The 21,017-nt window shown below is 42.5% G+C and overlaps 1 protein-coding gene across 1 annotated transcript in view; it reads right to left on the bottom strand.

Moving 5' to 3' along the window:
* Positions 1 to 314: 314 nt before the first annotated feature.
* Positions 315 to 21,017, bottom strand: part of LOC123746623 (uncharacterized) — a 39,288-nt gene continuing 18,585 nt past the window's right edge. Inside the window, exons 2-4 of the mRNA XM_045728287.2 lie at positions 13,943 to 14,363; positions 6,929 to 7,170; positions 315 to 2,000 (exon numbers count right to left, since the gene is read on the bottom strand). Of these exons, the coding sequence (XP_045584243.2) occupies positions 1,176 to 2,000; positions 6,929 to 7,170; positions 13,943 to 14,045 (1,170 nt within the window). The 5' untranslated portion in view covers positions 14,046 to 14,363 and the 3' untranslated portion in view covers positions 315 to 1,175. The remainder of the gene's footprint in view (positions 2,001 to 6,928; positions 7,171 to 13,942; positions 14,364 to 21,017) is intronic.

Raw genomic sequence — 21,017 nt, 5'->3', positions numbered from 1 at the left:
CTTCTTGAGGTTATCTTGAGATGATTTCGGGGTTTAGTGTCCCCGCGGCCCGGTCCTCGACCAGGCCTCCACCCCCAGGAAGCAGCCCGTGACAGCTGACTTAACTCCCAGGTACCTATTTACTGCTAGGTAACAGGGGCATTCAGGGTGAAAGAAACTTTGCCCATTTGTTTCTGCCTCGTACGGGAATCGAACCCGCGCCACAGAATTACGAGTCCTGCGCGCTATCCACCAGGCTACGAGGCCCCCCTCTTTTTGTGTTTGCCACTAGCAAACACAACTAAACTGTTTACACGTGGATAAATAATTAGCAATTTAAAAACATAAAATTATATTGTTAGATATACATTAATGGTATACAGGTTGCGACGAAGAAATAATATATTAATATTATTATGATTTAACTAAATCTAGTTGAAATATTCCAAAGAAAAGCTGCCTCTAGTTGCAGTTTAAGGTCTCCATAAGTATTGATAAATGGGTCAGATGGAGCAGAGATGTTATTATGTCCAAAGTAAGAGCAGGTGGTCTAAAACATCCCAGACTGTGTCCAGAGTAAGAGCAGGTGGTCTAAAACATCCCAGACTGTGTCCAGAGTAAGAGCAGGATGGATTACAACATCCCAGACTGTGTCCAGAGTAAGAGCAGGTAGTCTAAAACATCCCAGACTGTGTCCAGAGTAAGAGCAGGTGGTTTAAAACATCCCAGACTGTGTCCAGAGTAAGAGCAGGTGGTCTAAAACATCCCAGACTGTGTCCAGAGTAAGAGCTGGTGGTCTAAAACATCCCAGACTGTGTCCAGAGTAAGAGCAGGTGGTCTAAAACATCCCAGACTGTGTCCAGAGTAAGAGCAGGTGGTCTAAAACATCCCAGACTGTGTCCAGAGTAAGAGCAGGTGGTCTAAAACATCCCAGACTGTGTCCAGAGTAAGAGCAGGTGGTCTAAAACATCCCAGACTGTGTCCAGAGTAAGTGCAGGTGGTCTAAAACATCCCAGACTGTGTCCAGAGTAAGAGCAGGTGGTCTAAAACATCCCAGACTGTGTCCAGAGTAAGAGCAGGTGGTCTAAAACATCCCAGAGTAAGAGCAGGTAGTCTAAAACATCCCTGACTGTGTCCAGAGTAAGAGCAGGTGGTCTAAAACATCCCTGACTGTGTCCAGAGTAAGTGCAGGTGGTCTAAAACATCCCAGACTGTGTCCAGAGTAAAGGTCTCTTTTGGCTCCTGGTGTTTTGCTGGTGTCTGCGTGCGGCTTCTGCGAAAGATTCTCTTCGATGGATTTTGTTGATAGTTTTGTATTTTCTCTCCATCATCGTCGAGGTAAAATGTTTGCTTGTTCGAGAGGATCGAATGTTCATGGCGTCATCGGATGCTGCGAGTAATCTGTTCGTAAGACGGAGAGTGTTCTCAGGTCCCAGACTATCCTCGTACGTCCATGGGGGTGAAGGAGGATAGTCAGGGACTATCCTCATACGTCGAGTGTTTAGATTCTCGTTAAGCCATCTGTCGTCACTATCCGGGAGATTAGTGGCAGAGTCTTGTAAAAGATTATCATCAGCTCCTAAAACAAGACTCTTTAGGAGCTCCGATAACTCAGTTTTATTTTTAACGTTATCCTCGTGATTAATGTCTTCATTTGGAGTTGAATCTCCATATTTTCTTATATGTAATTTTGGAGGACTGTGTTTCCTGAGAGCCTTCAGATGTTCTCTTGAGTAGTGTTTCAACGAGCAACTTTCCTCACTTTTAATACCACTTGTGAAATGAAAACGACTGGGTAGATCTTGGACGGGATTATGACTGGCGGTACAAGACGCTCCTTCATCAGCGCCCTCGGTGTCCTCAGTTTGCATGAGGACATGTACCTGCCTGGCCTGCTGCAGGCCCTCCACGCCCTCTGCCTGAGGGCTGGCCGAGGCCTGGGTGGTAGCGGTGACCCTCCAGCCATAGGAAGCATCTCCATACATGGCTGACTCCTCCTTAGCTCCTTCAGGTACGACAGCCTGTCGAAATGTAAACAATGCAGTTTTTACTTCAATTGAAAATACTTATTTGGATGAAGAAGTAATACGTAAACACATGATAGGGATGATAAAATAAATCGTGCCTATATAATTAGTTCTAAAGTAAGTAGAAACAATGATGTAATAATTATATGGAACAAAATGTAATAACTTAAATAGATTAATTACATTACATAAAATAATTCCAAAAAATAGGGATGGTAGAAGAAAATACTGAATAAGTGTTCAGGGAGCATCCAGAAGGTCTTCTCTCAATACTTATAATTCTCTTCACCGAGGATATGGGTCCCCTACACCTACACCGTAGGTGCTACCCCTGTGCAGCAAGAGTATATATTTTCTTCACAGAAACTAAAAAAATATATGAGAAAATCCACAGGAAAAGAAGGGTGTATTCAAAGAATAGAGTTCTGAACTCTTTAGTGTTAAAATCTAATATATACTCATTACATTATATAAGTGAAGATATACTTTAATCTTGTACTTTATTCGTTGCAAAAGTATACAACACTTATTTATTTTTATATATACACAAGAAGGTAGATTGAGTTTATATCCCTGGAAACACAAACCGAAACTGTCTCTATTTTCCGCTTGTTACAACTTGTAATAAAGTTGTTACATCTTGGCTTAACGTGTTTATGACGTATTAGAACGTTGTTACAACTTGCTATATTGGTTGTTATAACTGGCTAGGAGGTGTTAAAACTTGTTCAAACGTTGTACCAACGTCGTAGTTTCGGTGTGTGTGTTTGGCGGGATGAGAGTACATAGCATTGATGTTTTTACATTCTTGTAAAACCACAAACACACAGAGCGTCTTGTCTCAGTTTCTGGCACTTACACATCACAGTAAATAACAATAACGTGATATATGTATAAGAAAAGTATTTTAGAGCATGAGGGGATCGAACTAGCGTCCTGGGTAACCCGAGGTGCACATCTTAACCCCTGGAACATGTCATGCTATACTGCACTTACTAGTTGGTCAGTAAACTAGTGATATACACTTGATAACCTTTGCGCCTGACGACCTTCAGGCCAATGCTAAGCCAAAATGGTGTGTAACTAGCAATCAGCAACCTAAGTACACATACGCATGTACCACACATTCACCATCTTAGAGCATGCAGATGAGCCTTGTACACTCTGCAAGCTTGCAAGCTTTATCTTCCAAGCTTAATCCAGTTCGATAACACTGTTCTAACGTTCCAAATGAAATAAATTAAGCTGTACTGCAAGGAATCCGTTGTATGGTTGATTATCTGATGGGGTAGAGAACTCCACCCATCAGATAATCATCTCTAACAAATGGAGAAAACTATTTTTACAATTGCCACACCAGGAGAGGCCATTTGACTCGAGGTAAGGAATTTCTGTTAATGGTTCCGGAGGAAAACCCATCAAGTAACTGGGCTTGTGACCCAAGAAGATTATGAACACTGAGGACTCCCAACCTTGATATACACGGAGATGCAATAGGTACAAATTTACAAGATATCAGACTATGTCTCACCAGGTCTGTTCAGCTACTTTGGTTACCAAACTGTCATCACAACCAATGTTAAAGGATTTCTCACAGAATCAACCCAGTTGCCTTTATTTTCTAATTAACGACTAAAGGCTGTAGCAGGAAGGACAAGTAAGCATGCTAGGCGAAACTCGTATCTATAACCAGACACTCCCATTTATCAGGCCCGTTCCAGACACTCCCATTTATCAAGCCCGTTCAATATTTAAAGAGTCAGAACTAAAAGGCCAATCCTACTTGCTTTTAACTCTCATTGCTAACAACTCTTTCGTAGATTAATCAGTAGACATAGCTCAACACCCTCACCAGTAGCTTCTCATATATAATTGCAGTTCAGTTAACTATCATTCATCCATTATACAAGGCTAAGCTGAGGCTGAACTTATACCAAGTGACTTTTTATCATAAAAGCCTTACACAACATATTGTCCAGAATTTACACAGACTGATATCCTCTCCGTCTGACAAAATCTGTTACTGTAAGATTTGGGTCTCCAGGGACGGTATTTGAGATGATAACGCATTATAATCCAGCCCAATTAAGCTGCAATATGATATATGTGTAATGAAATTTGGACCACTCAAATTATTCTAAGCTCATTGTAATAGGAACATATTATACCAATTCCCCCCAAACCCCAGGGTGAATAACGGATCCTTTGGCACTGTTGTCTTCAAAATACAGCTTAAAATAACATCTCCAGTACCAAGTGATTCTACCTTTCTCATCCGTGTTCGTCCTGCTCATTTCTCTGCTGGTTTCTACAAAGAATATCTGCGCAAGGTTTGGGAGAGATGGATAATAAACTATTTGAATGTGTCAACAAACTTGGAAGTCAAGCAGGTGACTTACTCACACCCTGACTCTATCACTTAAGAAATATGGAACAAGACACACAAAATACCTTCCCAACTGGATGTATAATTATTCTAGAGGACAGCTTGACATACCTTACAGGGTATTTAAAGGTTGTAAAGAGGAGGTACAAAAAACTTTTCAAGTATATTAGATAATGCATTAGGGTTTTTCCTTGTACCAGAGCCATGGAGGGTTTCCAGTGTGGTCCCTCAGGTTTTAATAAAAGACTAGATCACTGTCATCAAACTACCATCCAATTTGCAATTTGATGCAAAATTTATTTTATGCAATTATTGAAAGTGCCATGTGTACAAAATGTTATGTGAAGGGGATGAGTCACAATAACGTGCCTAAAGTAAGTTGACCAGACCACACACTAGAAGGTGAAGGGACGACGACGTTTCGGTCCGTCCTGGACCATTCTCAAGTCGATCGACTTGAGAATGGTTAACTGTTAAGTGAAGAGACACAGGGTATCGGCGGAGACCCTTGTACTGCAACACTCACAAGTGTATTTCCACGGGACTCTGTCATGAGATATATTCCCAGATTTGCCAATGATACAAAAATTTGGAATAATAAATACCACAGACGATGATTTGATACACGGCAAGAAAACATGAAGAAACTTTCAAAATCGACTGAAAATGGGTATCATTGTTGACAACACTAAATTTTTGTCTAAAAGAGAGAATAAATAGATATTAGATATGGGGCTAAATAACACTGAACTTTCCAATGTTGACTTTGAAAAGTACCTGGGTGTTATGATAAGGATGTATCTCATTCCAAGGAAACTATGTATAAATATTGTAATTGAAGCGAAGAGTGTGTTAGGATTTATATTTATAAGTGCTAGTTGGAACAGGAAGTGATTAAGTCAACTAGAATAAGTTTACAGTTAGAAAACAGTGCAGTGTTTCGAAAAAAAAGGTTTCAGCTCAATTGAAGTTATCAAGTAACATCACAGAAGGTAATTTACAGCTCCATTCAAGCAGGTTGTAGTGGGTGCAAGTCAACAGGAGCTGCCTAGCAAGGGACAAGGAGCCGCCCTGGAAACACAAACCGAAACTGTCTCTATTTTCCGCTTGTTACAACTTGTAATAAAGTTGTTACATCTCGGCTTAACGTGTTTATGACGTATTAGAACGTTGTTACAACTTGCTATATTGGTTGTTATAACTGGTTACGTGGTGTTAAAACTTGTTCGAACGTTGTACCAACGTCGTAGTTTCGGTGTGTGTTTGGAGGGCTTCCACAACAAAATTATTTATTTCTTCCACAACTTATTGACACAAGCTAACATCCTTTTGTAGAGAGTAAGTCACAATAACGCGATAGAGAATTAGACACACAACCCGCAGGTATGTTAACCAATCCACAGACTAGAAAATGAAGGGACGACGACGTTTCGATCCGCCCTGGACCATTCTCAAGTCGATTGTCAAGTCAAGTCGACAATCGACTTGAGAATGGTCCAGGACGGATCGAAACGTCGTCGTCCCTTCATTTTCTAGTGTGTGGTCTGGTCAACATACTTCAGCCACGTTATTGTGACTCTTCGCCTGCAAACCCGCAGGTAGTTCCGAGGGTGTTGGTAGAACTGTGGTCATGTTTTCAAACAGCAATTGGGTATCCCGAGTTTGATCCCGAGGCGAGTGAATCTTCTCCAAACAGGAAATAGGTACCCGGGAGTTAGGGCAACTGTTGTGGGGGGGTTGAATCCTGGGGAGAGGGTCAGTAGGTCGACCTTAAGGGAGGACCTCGATACAAGCCTAAAGTATATATACTACATACAGGCTTCCTGTCCCCGACAAAATTAGCAGTAGGCATCCATCAGTCTCAGGAGACTATGGCGTTGGGCTCTCTTTGTTGGTCTGGAGTGTCCTCTCCAGGGCGCAAAGCCAGGGTAGGTTGATACTAAGGAAAAGCTGTTACCCAAGCAGCAGGTCCCCCCTCTCCACGGCGCGGAAAGTCTCCAATGAATATGCAAACTCCAAAACGATTGGTTCCAGCGCCGTCGCAGAAACTATGAGCTTCGGAGTTAACCGACATAACTCATGATAACAATTCTAGATATACAGCAATAGCCAAAAACTGTGAATAAAATAAAAATATTTGCTAATATTATCTAAAAATACCAATTAGCTAAAAAATACGTACCACAAATTTTGTTAAACTATCTTAACAAGAATGATAGTTAAAATACAGTCTCATAATACCACACAAACAACAGAAAATATTAACATGATATTTCGTGAACGAATTACAAAGTGACAGGAATCAAAACTAAGAAAAACTGAAGCACCGCCCATGGAAGAGTGAGTACCGAGTATTACTTTCACTAGAGTACTCAGTATTCCTTCACTAGAGTACTCAGTATTCCTTCACTAGAGTACTCAGTATTCCTTCACTAGAGTACTCAGTATTCCTTCACTAGAGTACTCAACTGATAGCATTACGTCAGCTGTACTAAGCCTTCCATGTGTGGGCGAGGCAATATATACTTGACCTTACAGTCAATAATGGGGAGAACACCTCCTGTGGCTCAGGAAACGATGAGATAAACTCTTCACGAGGCTCAGGGAATGATGGGTTGAGAACCTCCTGTGGCTCAGGAAACGGAGAGGCGAACTCTTGACAAGGCTCAGGATTAAATGATGAGGCGAGCACCTCCTTTGGCTCAGGAAATGATGGGACGAACTCCACTTGAGGCTCAGGAGACAAGGGCGGCGCTGTGGGCGAAATGTCCATTTTACCTGCAAGGAAAAATATCAATTAAACAGAAGGTTATTCTCCACTGAAGATATTACCACTCAGTGTCTTCTCTTAATATAATTAGTTAACAAAAACTGGGTTTAAATCTGATTAATGAAGTATCATAGTCTTATAATAAACTATTAAATAACGCCGTAATGTAAACAATAATTATTTACTCATTGGAAATTAGCTAAAAATAACAATATATTATACAAGTCATCTAAACAGTTAAGAATAAAAATAAGCAACATAAAAGATTACACAGCCCCCAAAAAATGTGTTTCATTAGACATAAATTAATATTAATGCACACTATAATTTTGTGTACGGTTTGGCCTACGTAGATGAGGTAACGCGTATTGGTTCTGTTGGAAAATATTTGCATTTGCAATACGCAACCCGTCCTTAAACCAAGTCCATTCCATCCAGCGGTCGACCTTAAAGACGTATTGGAAAATTTTAACATGCTGTTCATTCAAAATAGGAATTTTCTCACATTTAAATTGATATTGTTATATGTTAGTAAACTGTGCATATTTATGCATTGGTTATGTTAGGTGTCTAGGTTCTGTTGGCGATTATTTGTATTTGAAGTGCGTGGGTGAAGCATTTATAGAATTGTGGTTCGAACAGAGGACGTGAGCGAAGCACCTGTTCTGGAAGTGTTCGGACGTCATCAGTGGAGAGTCGTGTGTAAACCGCTTTTCATTCATAAGCAGGGGGGTTTGGCGGCTGGATTAACGAGCTTGGATTTTTCCAAGTTCACCTAGCAGTGAACCAGGCCTCCAAAAACGAGGCCTGGTCAAGGACCGGGCCGCAGGGAAGGTAAGCCCCGAAATCATTTCAAGATAACCTGAAGATTTCATTACCTGAACCATGTGTAAAGCGTATTTTTTTTATATAAAAAAATAGGGGAATTGGCAGCTGGATTAATGAGCAATTGCCCTTTGTTGATGAGGAAAGCTGCTGGATAGAATGAACACAGCCTAAGGCTTCGCAAGATCCTGTTTAAATGGAAACATTTGCTCCTAAAATTGGCTCAAAGTGAATGTGTGATTAATGGATCTCATCAAGCATGTAGGAAGAAGTAATTAGCTTTATGAACAGTTCTGTAACGTCAGAGATGCCCATACATCCACAAGAAGAGGTCCTAAGGAACAATGAGATGTTCCGCACATGCCAGGCACTACACCTGTCACCGCTAGAAGGCGGACTTTATCGCAGAAGCTTGGATTTTTATGCACTGTTGACAGGTTTGGTTTTCTTTATTGAGTTGACCCAATGAATCTCTTTCTTTTTTAAATATCCTTTGGAAGAGGGGGAAGGCTCAGCAGTCAGCCTCACTAGTGGACTCCTTCAATAAACTTAGTATTGTGAACCCCTACATTTCTAGATTTAGAAATGTTAGAATATTTTTAGATTTCTCTCACGAGAGAAAGTTAGATTCTCTCACGAGATCTAACAGAATCATTTATATTTATTCATTAGGGTATGAATATCAACTGGACAGTCTGTCCTCATCAACAAAGGTCAAATGTTTGTTAATCCAATTGCTAAACTTCCTGATGATGAATTAAATGTGCTTTACACATCTTGCAACTGATGACGTTCAAATCTTTCTCAAGCTGTAAATAATGATCAAAATGAGGCACCACGCCGAGAATACTATATAGCGCCATCACTGAGGATGGCAATACAAAAATAAAACACACAAGGCAAGCAATATTAAAAGTATCGTATTCACCAACGATACCGTCGATGGACAAATTACCACGAAGGACATTAGGAAATCATGACATAGGGTCTTTCTGAAAATCGAGACATTTTACATCGAGGTATATAACTAACTAGGACATGCAGTTTAGACAATAGGAGCAGGGTGCAGCATTCTATCAAGGGCCCCCTGACTTTAGCTTGTATGCCCAATACATATTAACTTAGCCAAAGCCGTTTCCCACCGTCTATTCCAGTGATAGGAGGACCAAAGGAAAAGATTATCTTTAAGAGCGCCAATTTGTTACCTGTAACATAGACCAACGACCTTGCTAGCAGTCTCGGATTGAGGAATGAATGACTGGGTAGAAATCTGAATAGAGAATGTTTTTTTTAGAGGGAAATAGATCAAGTGCGGATAGCTTCCTTAGCAGCAGTATCCACATATTCATTTAAGGTAAGACCAGCAAAATACCAGAGTTTTGCTGGTCATGAATTCAGCAAAACTCAACTGTCTTAAATCTGCTAAGATTTAAGACAGATTTAAGAAACGGCCAATATTGTATCTCGACCAGCAAAAGATGCTGTGGTTGACTGTGAGAATCAACCACAATGACAAGGGAAAGTTGACGTCGTGAAAGCAGTTAACGAAGAGCATACAGGGTTGCATCACGTTCCGCTGTGAGGATGCTCGTCTCTAGGAGGTAGGTGGCACATATAGGTTTAGTCAAGAAAGACTATGGAATACCCACCAACATAGCCAACTGTCGGTAGACTTAGACCCATCTGTGAATAAGACAATGGAGTGTCAGTGCGAAGTAAAATGTCCAAGGAAACGGCGTCTGATAATCGTAGGAGCGGTTATCAGCCTTTACCATGTGGGACCTGTGGCAAATTCCATCACCAAAATCTTACTGCACATCACATGGAGCGCGTGGACAATGGAGTCCTTAATCAGGACTATAAATAGCCACCCCACATGGGCTCTTCACTACAAAGCCCTCTACTTGTTGTGGCCACCCACCACAGATTGCTGAATCAGCTAAGTGACGTCGACAGCGTGACGTCACAACCCTGCTACAATTAAGAATTTAATCATAGCAGAGTAACACCTAAAATGATAAATCGTACGCCTGGCAACCTGTACACACACAGGAACAGCCAGAGGTCACTGGTGCTGCCGGAGCCTCACTCTCTGTGTTGACAGTGTTGTCGCTCCTGTCCTCTTACTGACTGAAAAGTTAGCGTTAAACACTCTATAGTGTTATGTTAATGTTTTAGATTCAACTATTCGGAACAAACGTTAATTGTAGCACAGGTTATGGAGAGCCCGGAGTGGAGATTAGTGTTATAATATAGCATACACATATCTATATGTCGAACATGATTTTTAGTGTAAAAAGTGTCTAAGACACTTGTTAATATTCGCCAAAGCGACAATAGTGTAGGCACACCCACGCCTCGCCAAAATGTACAGTATCTTAATCTACTGCCAACTCCACCGTGTTATCTACAATGTTCCTTGCAAAGCAGAAACAATCTTTACATCAGAATATCGTGCCAGATATTAAATAATTTTACCAGATATAAGTAAGAGCCTTAATGCATTCAACTCGGAGGCGAGACATACGAGACGAGACCAGGAGAAACGAGTGTCCAAGATTAACCTCAAAACTTAATTAGAATATTTATAGAAAATGGAACCATCATAGAACGACAGAGGGAGGCGAAGACCGACCTGATGCCGAGTAAAAGTCATAGCAAAAATCTTAGTTGTAGAGGACTTGAAGCCATGATTGGCGGCCCAGGACGCCTCGGCAGCAAGCGCAAGCTGAAGTTACCGTTGGAGGAAAGTGGAGCCGCCACCTAGACAGCAGAGGATGAGATCAACGTAAAGGGCCTAGAAAATGCCTTTTCTAGAGCCGCCACTGGTGCAGATCTTGGTGGTAGTAGGTAGTAGGGCCTAGAAAATGCCTTTTCTAGAGCCGCCACTGGTGCAGATCTTGGTGGTAGTAGGTAGTAGGGCCTAGAAAATGCCTTTTCTAGAGCCGCCACTGGTGCAGATCTTGGTGGTAGTAGGTAGTAGGGCCTAGAAAATGCCTTTTCTAGAGCCGCCACTGGTGCAGATCTTGGTGGTAGTAGGTAGTAGGGCCTAGAAAATGCCTTTTCTAGAGCCGCCACTGGTGCAGATCTTGGTGGTAGTAGGTAGTAGGGCCTAGAAAATGCCTTTACTAGGCATTCTTGGCAAAAAAAAAATGTGATGGCAGGAGACCCGTTAGTGGAACTAGGAAAAGAATAGTGCATGTTTTGCCAACACTGCCTTGGGAAACACCTTCATAGTGTTGAAAAGAGTCGGGGAAAGTGGTGCCAAGTCTCACTTTAAATGATCGACTGGAGAGGAAGTTTTGAAGGATGAGTGGGAGATTACCATGGAGGCCAGAAGAACGTAGTTGGGATAAAATATCGTATCTCCAGGTGGTGTCATAAGCCTTTTCTTGGTCAAAACAGAACGCCAAGACCGGAGGTCTAAGGGTGAAGACAGAAGGATTATTGACCTCCGAGCTCCCCGAGACATCCGTCATGCTGCGACACTTGCAAGAGCGAGGTGAGAGAGAGAGAGAGAGAGAGAGAGAGAGAGAGAGAGAGAGAGAGAGAGAGAGAGAGAGAGAGAGAGAGAGAGACAGAGAGAGACAGAGAGAGAGAGAGAGCGAGGTGAGAGAGAGAGAGAGAGAGAGAGCGAGGTGAGAGCGAGGTGAGAGAGAGAGAGAGAGAGAGAGAGAGAGAGAGAGAGAGAGAGAGAGAGAGAGAGAGAGAGAGAGAGAGAGAGAGAGAGAGAGAGAGAGAGAGAGAGAGAGAGAGAGCGAGGTGAGAGAGAGAGAGAGAGAGAGCGAGGTGAGAGAGAGAGAGAGAGCGAGGTGAGAGAGAGAGAGAGAGAGCGAGGTGAGAGCGAGGTGAGAGAGAGAGAGAGAGAGAGAGAGAGAGAGAGAGAGAGAGAGAGAGAGAGAGAGAGAGAGAGAGAGAGAGAGAGAGAGAGAGAGAGAGAGAGAGAGAGAGAGACAGAGAGAGAGAGAGAGCGAGGTGAGAGAGAGAGAGAGAGAGAGAGCGAGGTGAGAGAGAGAGAGAGAGAGAGCGAGGTGAGAGAGAGAGAGAGAGAGAGAGCGAGGTGAGAGAGAGAGAGAGAGAGAGAGAGAGAGAGAGAGAGAGAGAGAGAGAGAGAGAGAGAGAGAGAGAGAGAGAGAGAGAGAGAGAGAGAGACAGAGAGAGAGAGAGAGCGAGGTGAGAGAGAGAGAGAGAGAGAGCGAGGTGAGAGAGAGAGAGAGAGAGAGCGAGGTGAGAGAGAGAGAGAGAGAGAGAGAGAGAGAGAGAGAGAGAGAGAGAGAGAGAGAGAGAGAGAGAGAGAGAGAGAGAGAGAGAGAGAGAGAGAGAGAGATAGAGAGAGGGAGAGGGAGAGGTGGCAATAATGTTCTAAGAATCACATTACACCTACATTGGCCATACGTTCAAAATGTTTGCAAATGCAACGCATCAGGGCAATATGGCAAAAATCCTTAGGGGGTTATCTTGAGGTTATCATGAGATGATTTCGGGGCTTTAGTGTCCCCGCGGCCCGGTCCTCAACAAGGCCTCCACCCCCAGGAAGCAGCCCATGACAGCTGACTAACACCCAGGTACCTATTTTACTGCTAGGTAACAGGGGCATAGGGTGAAAGAAACTCTGCCTATTGTTTCTCGTCAGCGAACGGGATCGAACCCGGGATCACAAGTCCAGCGTGCTGTCCGCTCGGCCGACCGGCTCCGATAGGGGAAGTTCATTGCGTACCGGGTCTCCAAATAGGAAGAAGAACGACCTCAAACCGTTCCTCAGGAACTGGATAGACAAATACCTAACCTAACCTACGCCTAACTATAACCAAAATTCTAATATGAAATAAAATTAAATTGATATTTGAGAAAACTTCTATTTTGATGAACATTAATGAATGTGTCTCTTCGGTAGCCAGTTGAATGGACAAGGAAAGCCTAAGGACAGGTTATAATAGGCCTATATTTGCTGAATTGCATAGGCCTATCTTCCTTAAGTCTCACTGGTTAAATCAAAATATATGGACAACATGTTATGTACAAAATATTAAAACGATGTAATATATCTAAATATATCTGAAAATATTAAGAAACATTATAATACACAAAACTTTAAATAACAGATAATATATAACTTAAATTAATATATTCATATAAGTAATATAAAATACAATAATTTTAGAGGACTAAGAACGGGTTTAAGCAAATACAGTATAGTTTTGTCCACAAAAGAATGAAAAACTTTATTATAATCAAAGCCAAATTCTTGTTAAAAATTATGAGTTGTAGTTTTTTAAATTAACTTATACTATAAGAAATATGATAAACAAAGGATGAACTACTCTCAAATTAAATTAAAATTATCGATATTGAAAATGATTGACAAAACATTAAACATTAATTAGGTTTATTAAGAACATTTTAATGATTCCAAACTTCTTAAATAATATATATTACAATAATTAGCAATAATATTGAAATCACGAATATTTGAATGATAAATTTGCTAGTAAGTGCTAACTCAGGAAAGAGAGGAAGTCAGTAGAGAGATATAATTCTAACTAACAAAACTATATCTGTCATTACAAAGACGCCTCACAGTATGTACCTACAGCAGTCACCAGCAAGTTGGAAGTCTTGCTCGTGAAATAGTCTTAAGTAACCAACTAATAATTAACAGTATATGGAAAATATGAAGCACTTTAACAACACAATGTAATGCAGGCGATGAGTCACAATAACGTGGCTGAAGTATGTTGACCAGACCACACACTAGAAATTGAAGGGACGACGACGTTTCGGTCCGTCCTGGACCATTCTCAAGTCGATTCAATTTCTAGTGTGTGGTCTGGTCAACACAATGTAATTATGTTTTGATAATACAGAAGTTGGTGTTGGAGCCACCAGCGAGTTAAACGTTAATGACTTGTATATATATAATCTTTTCATCAGAGTTAAGAACAAGAAGATACATACGGGAGAGAGAGCAGTCCTGCAGCACACACAGGTAGCAGGGCGGCTTATTCCGCCCGCGAATGGGCACATGGCACCAGCACTGAAGATTGCACGCCGTTTCCATCTCAAGTGTTGATAGGGCGGCACCCCAGTGCCCTTTGCCCCCAGGAGTGGAGGTTAGGGCGGCACCCCAGTGCCCTTTGCCCCCAGGAGTGGAGGTTAGGGTGGCACCCCAGACTTCACCTGCGTGTCAGGATGCCCAGCTCCGGCACGGGACCATTGTATTAGAGTAGCAATACAAGGGTTCCATATATTCACACTTTGGGCTTGCAGTTACCTCTTATGCTTGTAGTTACCGCTTGGTCTTGCGGTCACAAGCCATTCTACTCTATTGGAATGTTTGGAAATGTCAGCTACTCTGATTTACACCATTTATTGGTATCTGTAAAGTAGACATCAATCATTAGTTGCTGCATGGTGAAGAATGACACAGGAATCTTATGTTATTCAATTGAATCATTTTTTTATGTTAGGATGCAAACAAATAATTATCATACACTATGTGAATGGTTTAGTATACATTAGATAAATCGTCTATAGACCTGACTCAAACTTCTATTTTGCAATGTGTACACATTTATTATCATCATTTTAGTCTACACTTTTCCTAGTTGTTTACAACAACATATATGAATTTGATCCAGATTTTGCCTATTGTGTAAGATACAACGCTAATTTCAATCTAGTGAATTAAGTAAATCATTATTAAAAAATTCGTTAACGACTTAAAAAAACTGGAGAGTTATTGATGTTGGAGAGTCAGAAAATATTACATGTTTTCTATAACAATGGCACAACGACGCGATAATATAGGCATGGGAAAGTGGCCTTTTGGTAGGAGAGTCATAAGGACCAAAGTCTCATGATGATTGATAAAGATTAGGCCACCCAAGAGGTAGCACGGGCATGAATAGCCCGTAAGGTACCTCATGAAACTAGCAGCAGCCTAAATATCCCCAGGCCTCGGGTTACCTGCCTTATGGCCCAGGTGATGAATATGGCCCAGATGATGAATATTGCCCAGGTGATGAATATGGTCCAGGTGATGAATATGGCCCAGGTGGTGAATATTGTCCAGGTGATGATATGGTCCAGGTGTTATATATTGCCCAGGTGATGAATATGGCCCAGGTGATGAATATGGCCCAGGTGATGAATATGGCCCAGGTGATGAATATGGCCCAGGTGATGAATATTGTCCAGGTGATGATATGGTCCAGGTGTTATATATGGCCCAGGTGATGAATATGGCCCAGGTGATGAATATGGCCCAGGTGATGAATATGGTCCAGGTGATAAATATGGCTCAGGTGATGAATATGACACAGGTGATGAATATGGCCCAGATGATGAATATGGCCCAGGTGATGAATATGGTCCAGGTGATGAATATGGTCCAGGTGATGAATATGGTCCAGGTGATGAATATGGCCCAGGTGAAGAATATGGCCCAGATGATTAATTTGGTCCAGGTGATGAATATGGTCCAGGTAATGAATATGGCCCCAGGTGTTGAGTATGGCCCAGAGGATGAATATAGCCCAAGTGTTGAATATTGTCCAGGTGTTGAGTATGGCCCAGGTGATGAATATGGTCCAGGTGATGAATATGGCCCTGGTGATGAATTTGGCCCAGGTGATGAATATGACCCAGGTGATGAATATGGCCCAGGTGATGAATATGGCCCAGGTGGTGAATATGGCCCAGGTGATGAATATGGCCCAAGTGATGAATATGGCCCAGGTGATGAATATGGCCCAGGTGATGAATATGGCCCAGGTGATGAATATGGCCCAGGTGATGAATATGGCCCAGGTGGTGAATATGGCCCAGGTGATGAATATAGCCCTGGTGATGAAGGTAATTTTTCATTTACTGCTTTGCCTATTAGGCGCCACTTTCCCTATGGCTCGGTATGCAGTAGGCCTATATGCCGGTCATGAATTAAAAGTTATGACAAGTTTTGTAATAATAGGTATTTGTATGGTCAGCACAGTAACCGGACCAGGCAATGTGATGTAGTCATTGTGGTAATTCGCCTTGGCTATAGACACATCTGGCAGGTTAGTGAGGCTGAGCCACTACCAGAATACTCAGATTGTAAACTCTGTGATAAACCTTTAATGCATTCACTAGAACACTATATTGTTGAATGTGAAACCGTAAAGGACTTTAGACCTCCTGGCCTATTGTACCACCAACTGTGTAACTATTTTATTGACTCAGGTGTTCTGGACGACATCCTAACAATTTACCCAAAATTTGATTGTCCATTTTAAAGAATGAAGAACAATTTTTATTTATATTACTTCTAATCTGCATCACTTATGAACCCATCCCTGCCCTTGTGTGGCAGTGCACATCCCTGCCCTTGTGTGGCAGTGCACATCCCTGCCCTTGTGTGGCAGTGCACATCCCTGCCCTTGTGTGGCAGTGCACATCCCTGCCCTTGTGTGGCAGTGCACAGTAGAAAGTTGTTTTCACATATCCATGCATTAAAACATTGATTGTAACCATGATATATATGTGCTCCAGCCTACAGTTTAGACCTATTGTCTTATGTATGACCCTCTGTCCTGCGTGACAGTGAATACCATCATTATCCTCACATTAATAAGACTTAATCGAATTCCTCAGATTAGGCAAAATTGTAATTAATTTTGTCAATAAAGATATTAATAATAAAATAAGTACCTTCGTGGCCTAGTTAACGCCATCGAGTACCTCTGACGACTGTATTGCTGTGTACTCACCTAATTGTGCTCGCGGGGGTTGAGCTCTGGCTCTTCAGCTGCGAGCATAAAGGTTATTAAGGTGTCAATTAGGTTATTAAAGAATATATTTGAAAAAATGAAGCAAAACAGAATATTTTCTCGGTACTCACGATAACTGGCCAAACAGGATAACTGGCCACAGGATAACTGGCCAAACAGGATAACTGGCCACAGGATAACTGGCCAAACACGATAACTGGCCACAAGATAACGGGCCAAACAGGATAACTGGCCACAAGATAACGGGCCAAGCAGGATAACTGGCCACAGGATAACTGGCCAAACAGGATAACTGGCCACAGGATAACTGGCCAAACAGGATAACTGGCCACAAGATAACGGGCCAAACAGGATAACTGGCCACAAGATAACGGGCCAAGCAGGATAACTGGCCACAGGATAACTGGCCAAACAGGATAACTGGCCACAGGATAACTGGCCAAACAGGATAACTGGCCACAAGATAACGGGCCAAACAGGATAACTGGCCACAGGATAACTGGCCAAACGGGATAACTGGCCACAAGATAACGGGCCAAACAGGATAACTGGCCACAGGATAACTGGCCACAAGATAACGGGCCAAACAGGATAACTGGCCACAGGATAACTGGCCAAACGGGATAACTGGCCACAGGATAACTGGCCAAACAGGATAACTGGCCACAGGATAACTGGCCAAACAGGATAACTGGCCACAAGATAACGGGCCAAACAGGACGGCAGTTGACACAACGGAGTTTGGTTTGGTTCTTGGTGCTTCAGACGAATATATTTCCAGATTGCTCTTATCTATGTGCTCCCGTAATTTTTATTTTCCCGCTTGTATTCCTGCAACATTGCAAGATAAAGATTAGAGCAGCTTGAGCTCGGAACTAAAGTTAATGTGTAAATATATACCGAGTTGTACTGTGTACCTGCTCTTACACCCACTCTTACAACCATATTTTACTCACTCGACTTGAGAATGGTCCAGGACGGACCGAAACGTCGTCGTCCCTTCACATTCTAGTGTGTGGTCTGGTCAACATATTTTACTCGCTCGACTTAAGAATGGTCCAGGACGGACCGAAACGTCGTCGTCCCTTCACCTTCTAGTGTGTGGTCTGGTCAACATATTTTACTCGCTCGACTTGAGAATGGTCCAGGACGGACCGAAACGTCGTCGTCCCTTCACCTTCTAGTGTGTGGTCTGGTCAACATATTTTACTCGCTCGACTTGAGAATGGTCCAGGACGGACCGAAACGTCGTCCTCCCTTCACCTTCTAGTGTGTGGTCTGGTCAACATATTTTACTCGCTCGACTTGAGAATGGTCCAGGACGGACCGAAACGTCGTCGTCCCTTCACCTTCTAGTGTGTGGTCTGGTCAACATATTTTACTCGCTCGACTTGAGAATGGGTCCAGGACGGACCGAAACGTCGTCGTCCCTTCACATTCTAGTGTGTGGTCTGGTCAACATATTTTACTCGCTCTTACACATATTTTGCGAAACCTGTATATATGTGTATTTCAGTGGTGTGAAATACTAAAAAAAAAAAATAGTTACCCCTTACTCTGATAACATATTGCTTGAGAAACCTCCACGGAATTCCGAGATAACACTATCAATGGTGTTCAAGAAATGTGTAAGTACTTTTTTAGTAAGTACTTATCTGTAAACAGTAATGATGTTCTATCAAGAATTTTAGCCAAGTATCCAAAATTGGCTTACTGTAGGTAATGCATGTACATGACTGTAAAGCTGCCGCCCAGTTGGGTGGGTGTGGAGCACATGACTGTAAAGCTGCCGCCCAGTTGGGTGGGTGTGGAGCACATGACTGTAAAGCTGCCGCCCAGTTGGGTGGGTGTGGAGCACATGACTTTAAAGCTGCCGCCCAGTTGGGTGGGTGTGGAGCACATGACTGTAAAGCTGCCGCCCAGTTGGGTGGGTGTGGAGCACATGACTGTAAAGCTGCCGCCCAGTTGGGTGGGTGTGGAGCACATGACTGTAAAGCTGCCGCCCAGTTGGGTGGAAGTAGCCCCATACTTGTGACTTCAACTTTGAACTCACAGACACACGAAGAGACATTCTGTCTTACTGAATACTAGAAGGAGTACCCGGCGATGTCCGGGTGCCCTTCCCCCTACCTTCGTCCTCTCCTGCCAAACGACGCTCCACCCCTACCCCCCCCCCCTCCTATTCCTTCCCTTCACCTGTCCACCACCCGGGCCCCTGCTTATTACTGTCTTCTCATTCATAAAATATAAACCACTCCCCTCGTCCTCCCCACCGTTCCTGTCTCCCCACCCCATCCCCTCACCCTCCCCAATCTCCCCACTCTTCATGTCTTCCCCATCCCCTCGTCCTCCCCACCGTTCTAATCCACGAACTCCTTCCCCAACTTAGATCTTCTCACCTTTCATAAAATATAATTAGAGATCAATGAAGAAACTGTGCGGATTGAAGAAAACCATTTTTCCTGGTGATTAAAAACTCTTTGGGAATGTCAATCAGTATTTCACACTTGACCAGAATTGAATCCTTAAGAACCGGATGGGATGCGGGGAGTGTGAATAATTAATAATATTTCTGAAATCATTCAACTTAGGCCTGCCTCACCCAGCCTATGTCCGTCCCATAAGCTAGACCATTTGTCCTACAAATTTGGGTGAGGCTAGCCCAAACCATCTGGCCTCCAATTAAGGACACAGTCGTCTGTCGAAACCCTCCCTTATAGGTATATTTGAGTCGTGTTTTTCTTTTTTCATGAGTAAAGAGGATGGAGAGGCACAGGTGAAGGGAAACTTTAGAAGTGGGAAATACAGTGAAAGTTATAAAAGCAGGCGGGCTGTCCGCCTTGCTGACACCATGTGTGGGTGTTGGCAGCTAAGCTAAGCTGGCTCCCTCTTGTCCGGGAGCTGTGAGTGTGTGAGAGGTTCTTCACATGTATTTCACCATATATGGAAGTCTATAGATGAATACTATGTAGCATCCATATATATATACACGCCAGTGCTACCATACATCGAGAGTTGAGAGGCAGGACCAAGGAGCCAACGCTCAACCCCTGCAAGCACAACTAGGCGAGTACATATATTTTTATTTTTGTTTTCAAAATAAAAGAAAATTGATTTTTAAACAAATAAAAACACACATAGAAAGGCTCTCTATTTTTTGCTCTACCTGTCTATCTTCTATCTGTTTATCTATCTATCCATGTGCATTTATCTATCCATCTATGTGTCCATTCGTCTATCCGTCAATCTATACATTCATCCGTCTATCTCTCCATCTATCTTTCCATTTATGTATCCAGCTATCTACACATCCCTCGTTCTATACATCCATCTATTTCTACAGCAATCCATCCATCTATGTGTCTATTTATGTATTTAGGCAACTATATCTCTCTAAGCATCTATCCATCTATTTCTCATCTATCCATCCACATATCTGCCCATCTATATCCGTCAATCCATCCACCTATTTATCCATCTGTCCATCCATCTATGCATCTATCACTCCATCTATCCATATATCTATCCATCCATCTATTTATCCATCTGTCCATCCATCTATCACTCCATCTATCCATATATCTATCCATCCATCTGTTTATCCAACTATCTATCTCTCCGTGCATCATTTCAGTGTGTTTCTCTCTCTTTGTCTGTCTCAGCGTTTGTCTCTGTCTATCTGTCTGTCATCAACATCTGAACTTAGTGGTGTGAATTACTAAAAAAAAAAATGATAATAATAGTTACCCCTTACTCTGATAAAGGGCCAGGGTTGAGAAATCTTCGAAACTGTGCAAGAATTGACTTGTTTATGCCAGTACGGGCAAATTATTGATAGCAGGAAATTTCTGTTCTTTTTCCCGAGATCAGTGAAAAATGATGCATGTTACTATAAGAAAAAATTGTTTTGAAAATATTTAGCTGAGTAGCTGGCGGGCAGTGTCACAAATCGTCGTGGGGTGGGGGGGGGATGAACGTAGCACAGTCACACTGTTCCCTTTTGAATTCTGGTGATTCCAACCAGCCTATGTTCATCCCGTACCGCAGACCATTCTCTCTGTCAGTTTTGGTGAGGCTATCCCCCCATCCCAAGGGAGGTTGGTATTGTGTATACTAAAGGTAATATACAGAATTGCGACTTTGCCTCCTTGCCAGCGCTTAAACCTAGACCTCGCCAGACATCACTCTGGATAATGACGTCTCTACCGAGGTCTCCACGTCACCCAGAGCATTCAGTCCCGTTAGCGTGAGGTACCTGGAGC

This window comes from Procambarus clarkii, chromosome 90 (assembly GCF_040958095.1).
Source record: "Procambarus clarkii isolate CNS0578487 chromosome 90, FALCON_Pclarkii_2.0, whole genome shotgun sequence".
NCBI lineage: Eukaryota > Metazoa > Arthropoda > Malacostraca > Decapoda > Cambaridae > Procambarus > Procambarus clarkii.
The sequence above is the reverse complement of the archived record's forward strand: the minus strand, read 5'-3'. Positions and strand labels throughout refer to the sequence as shown.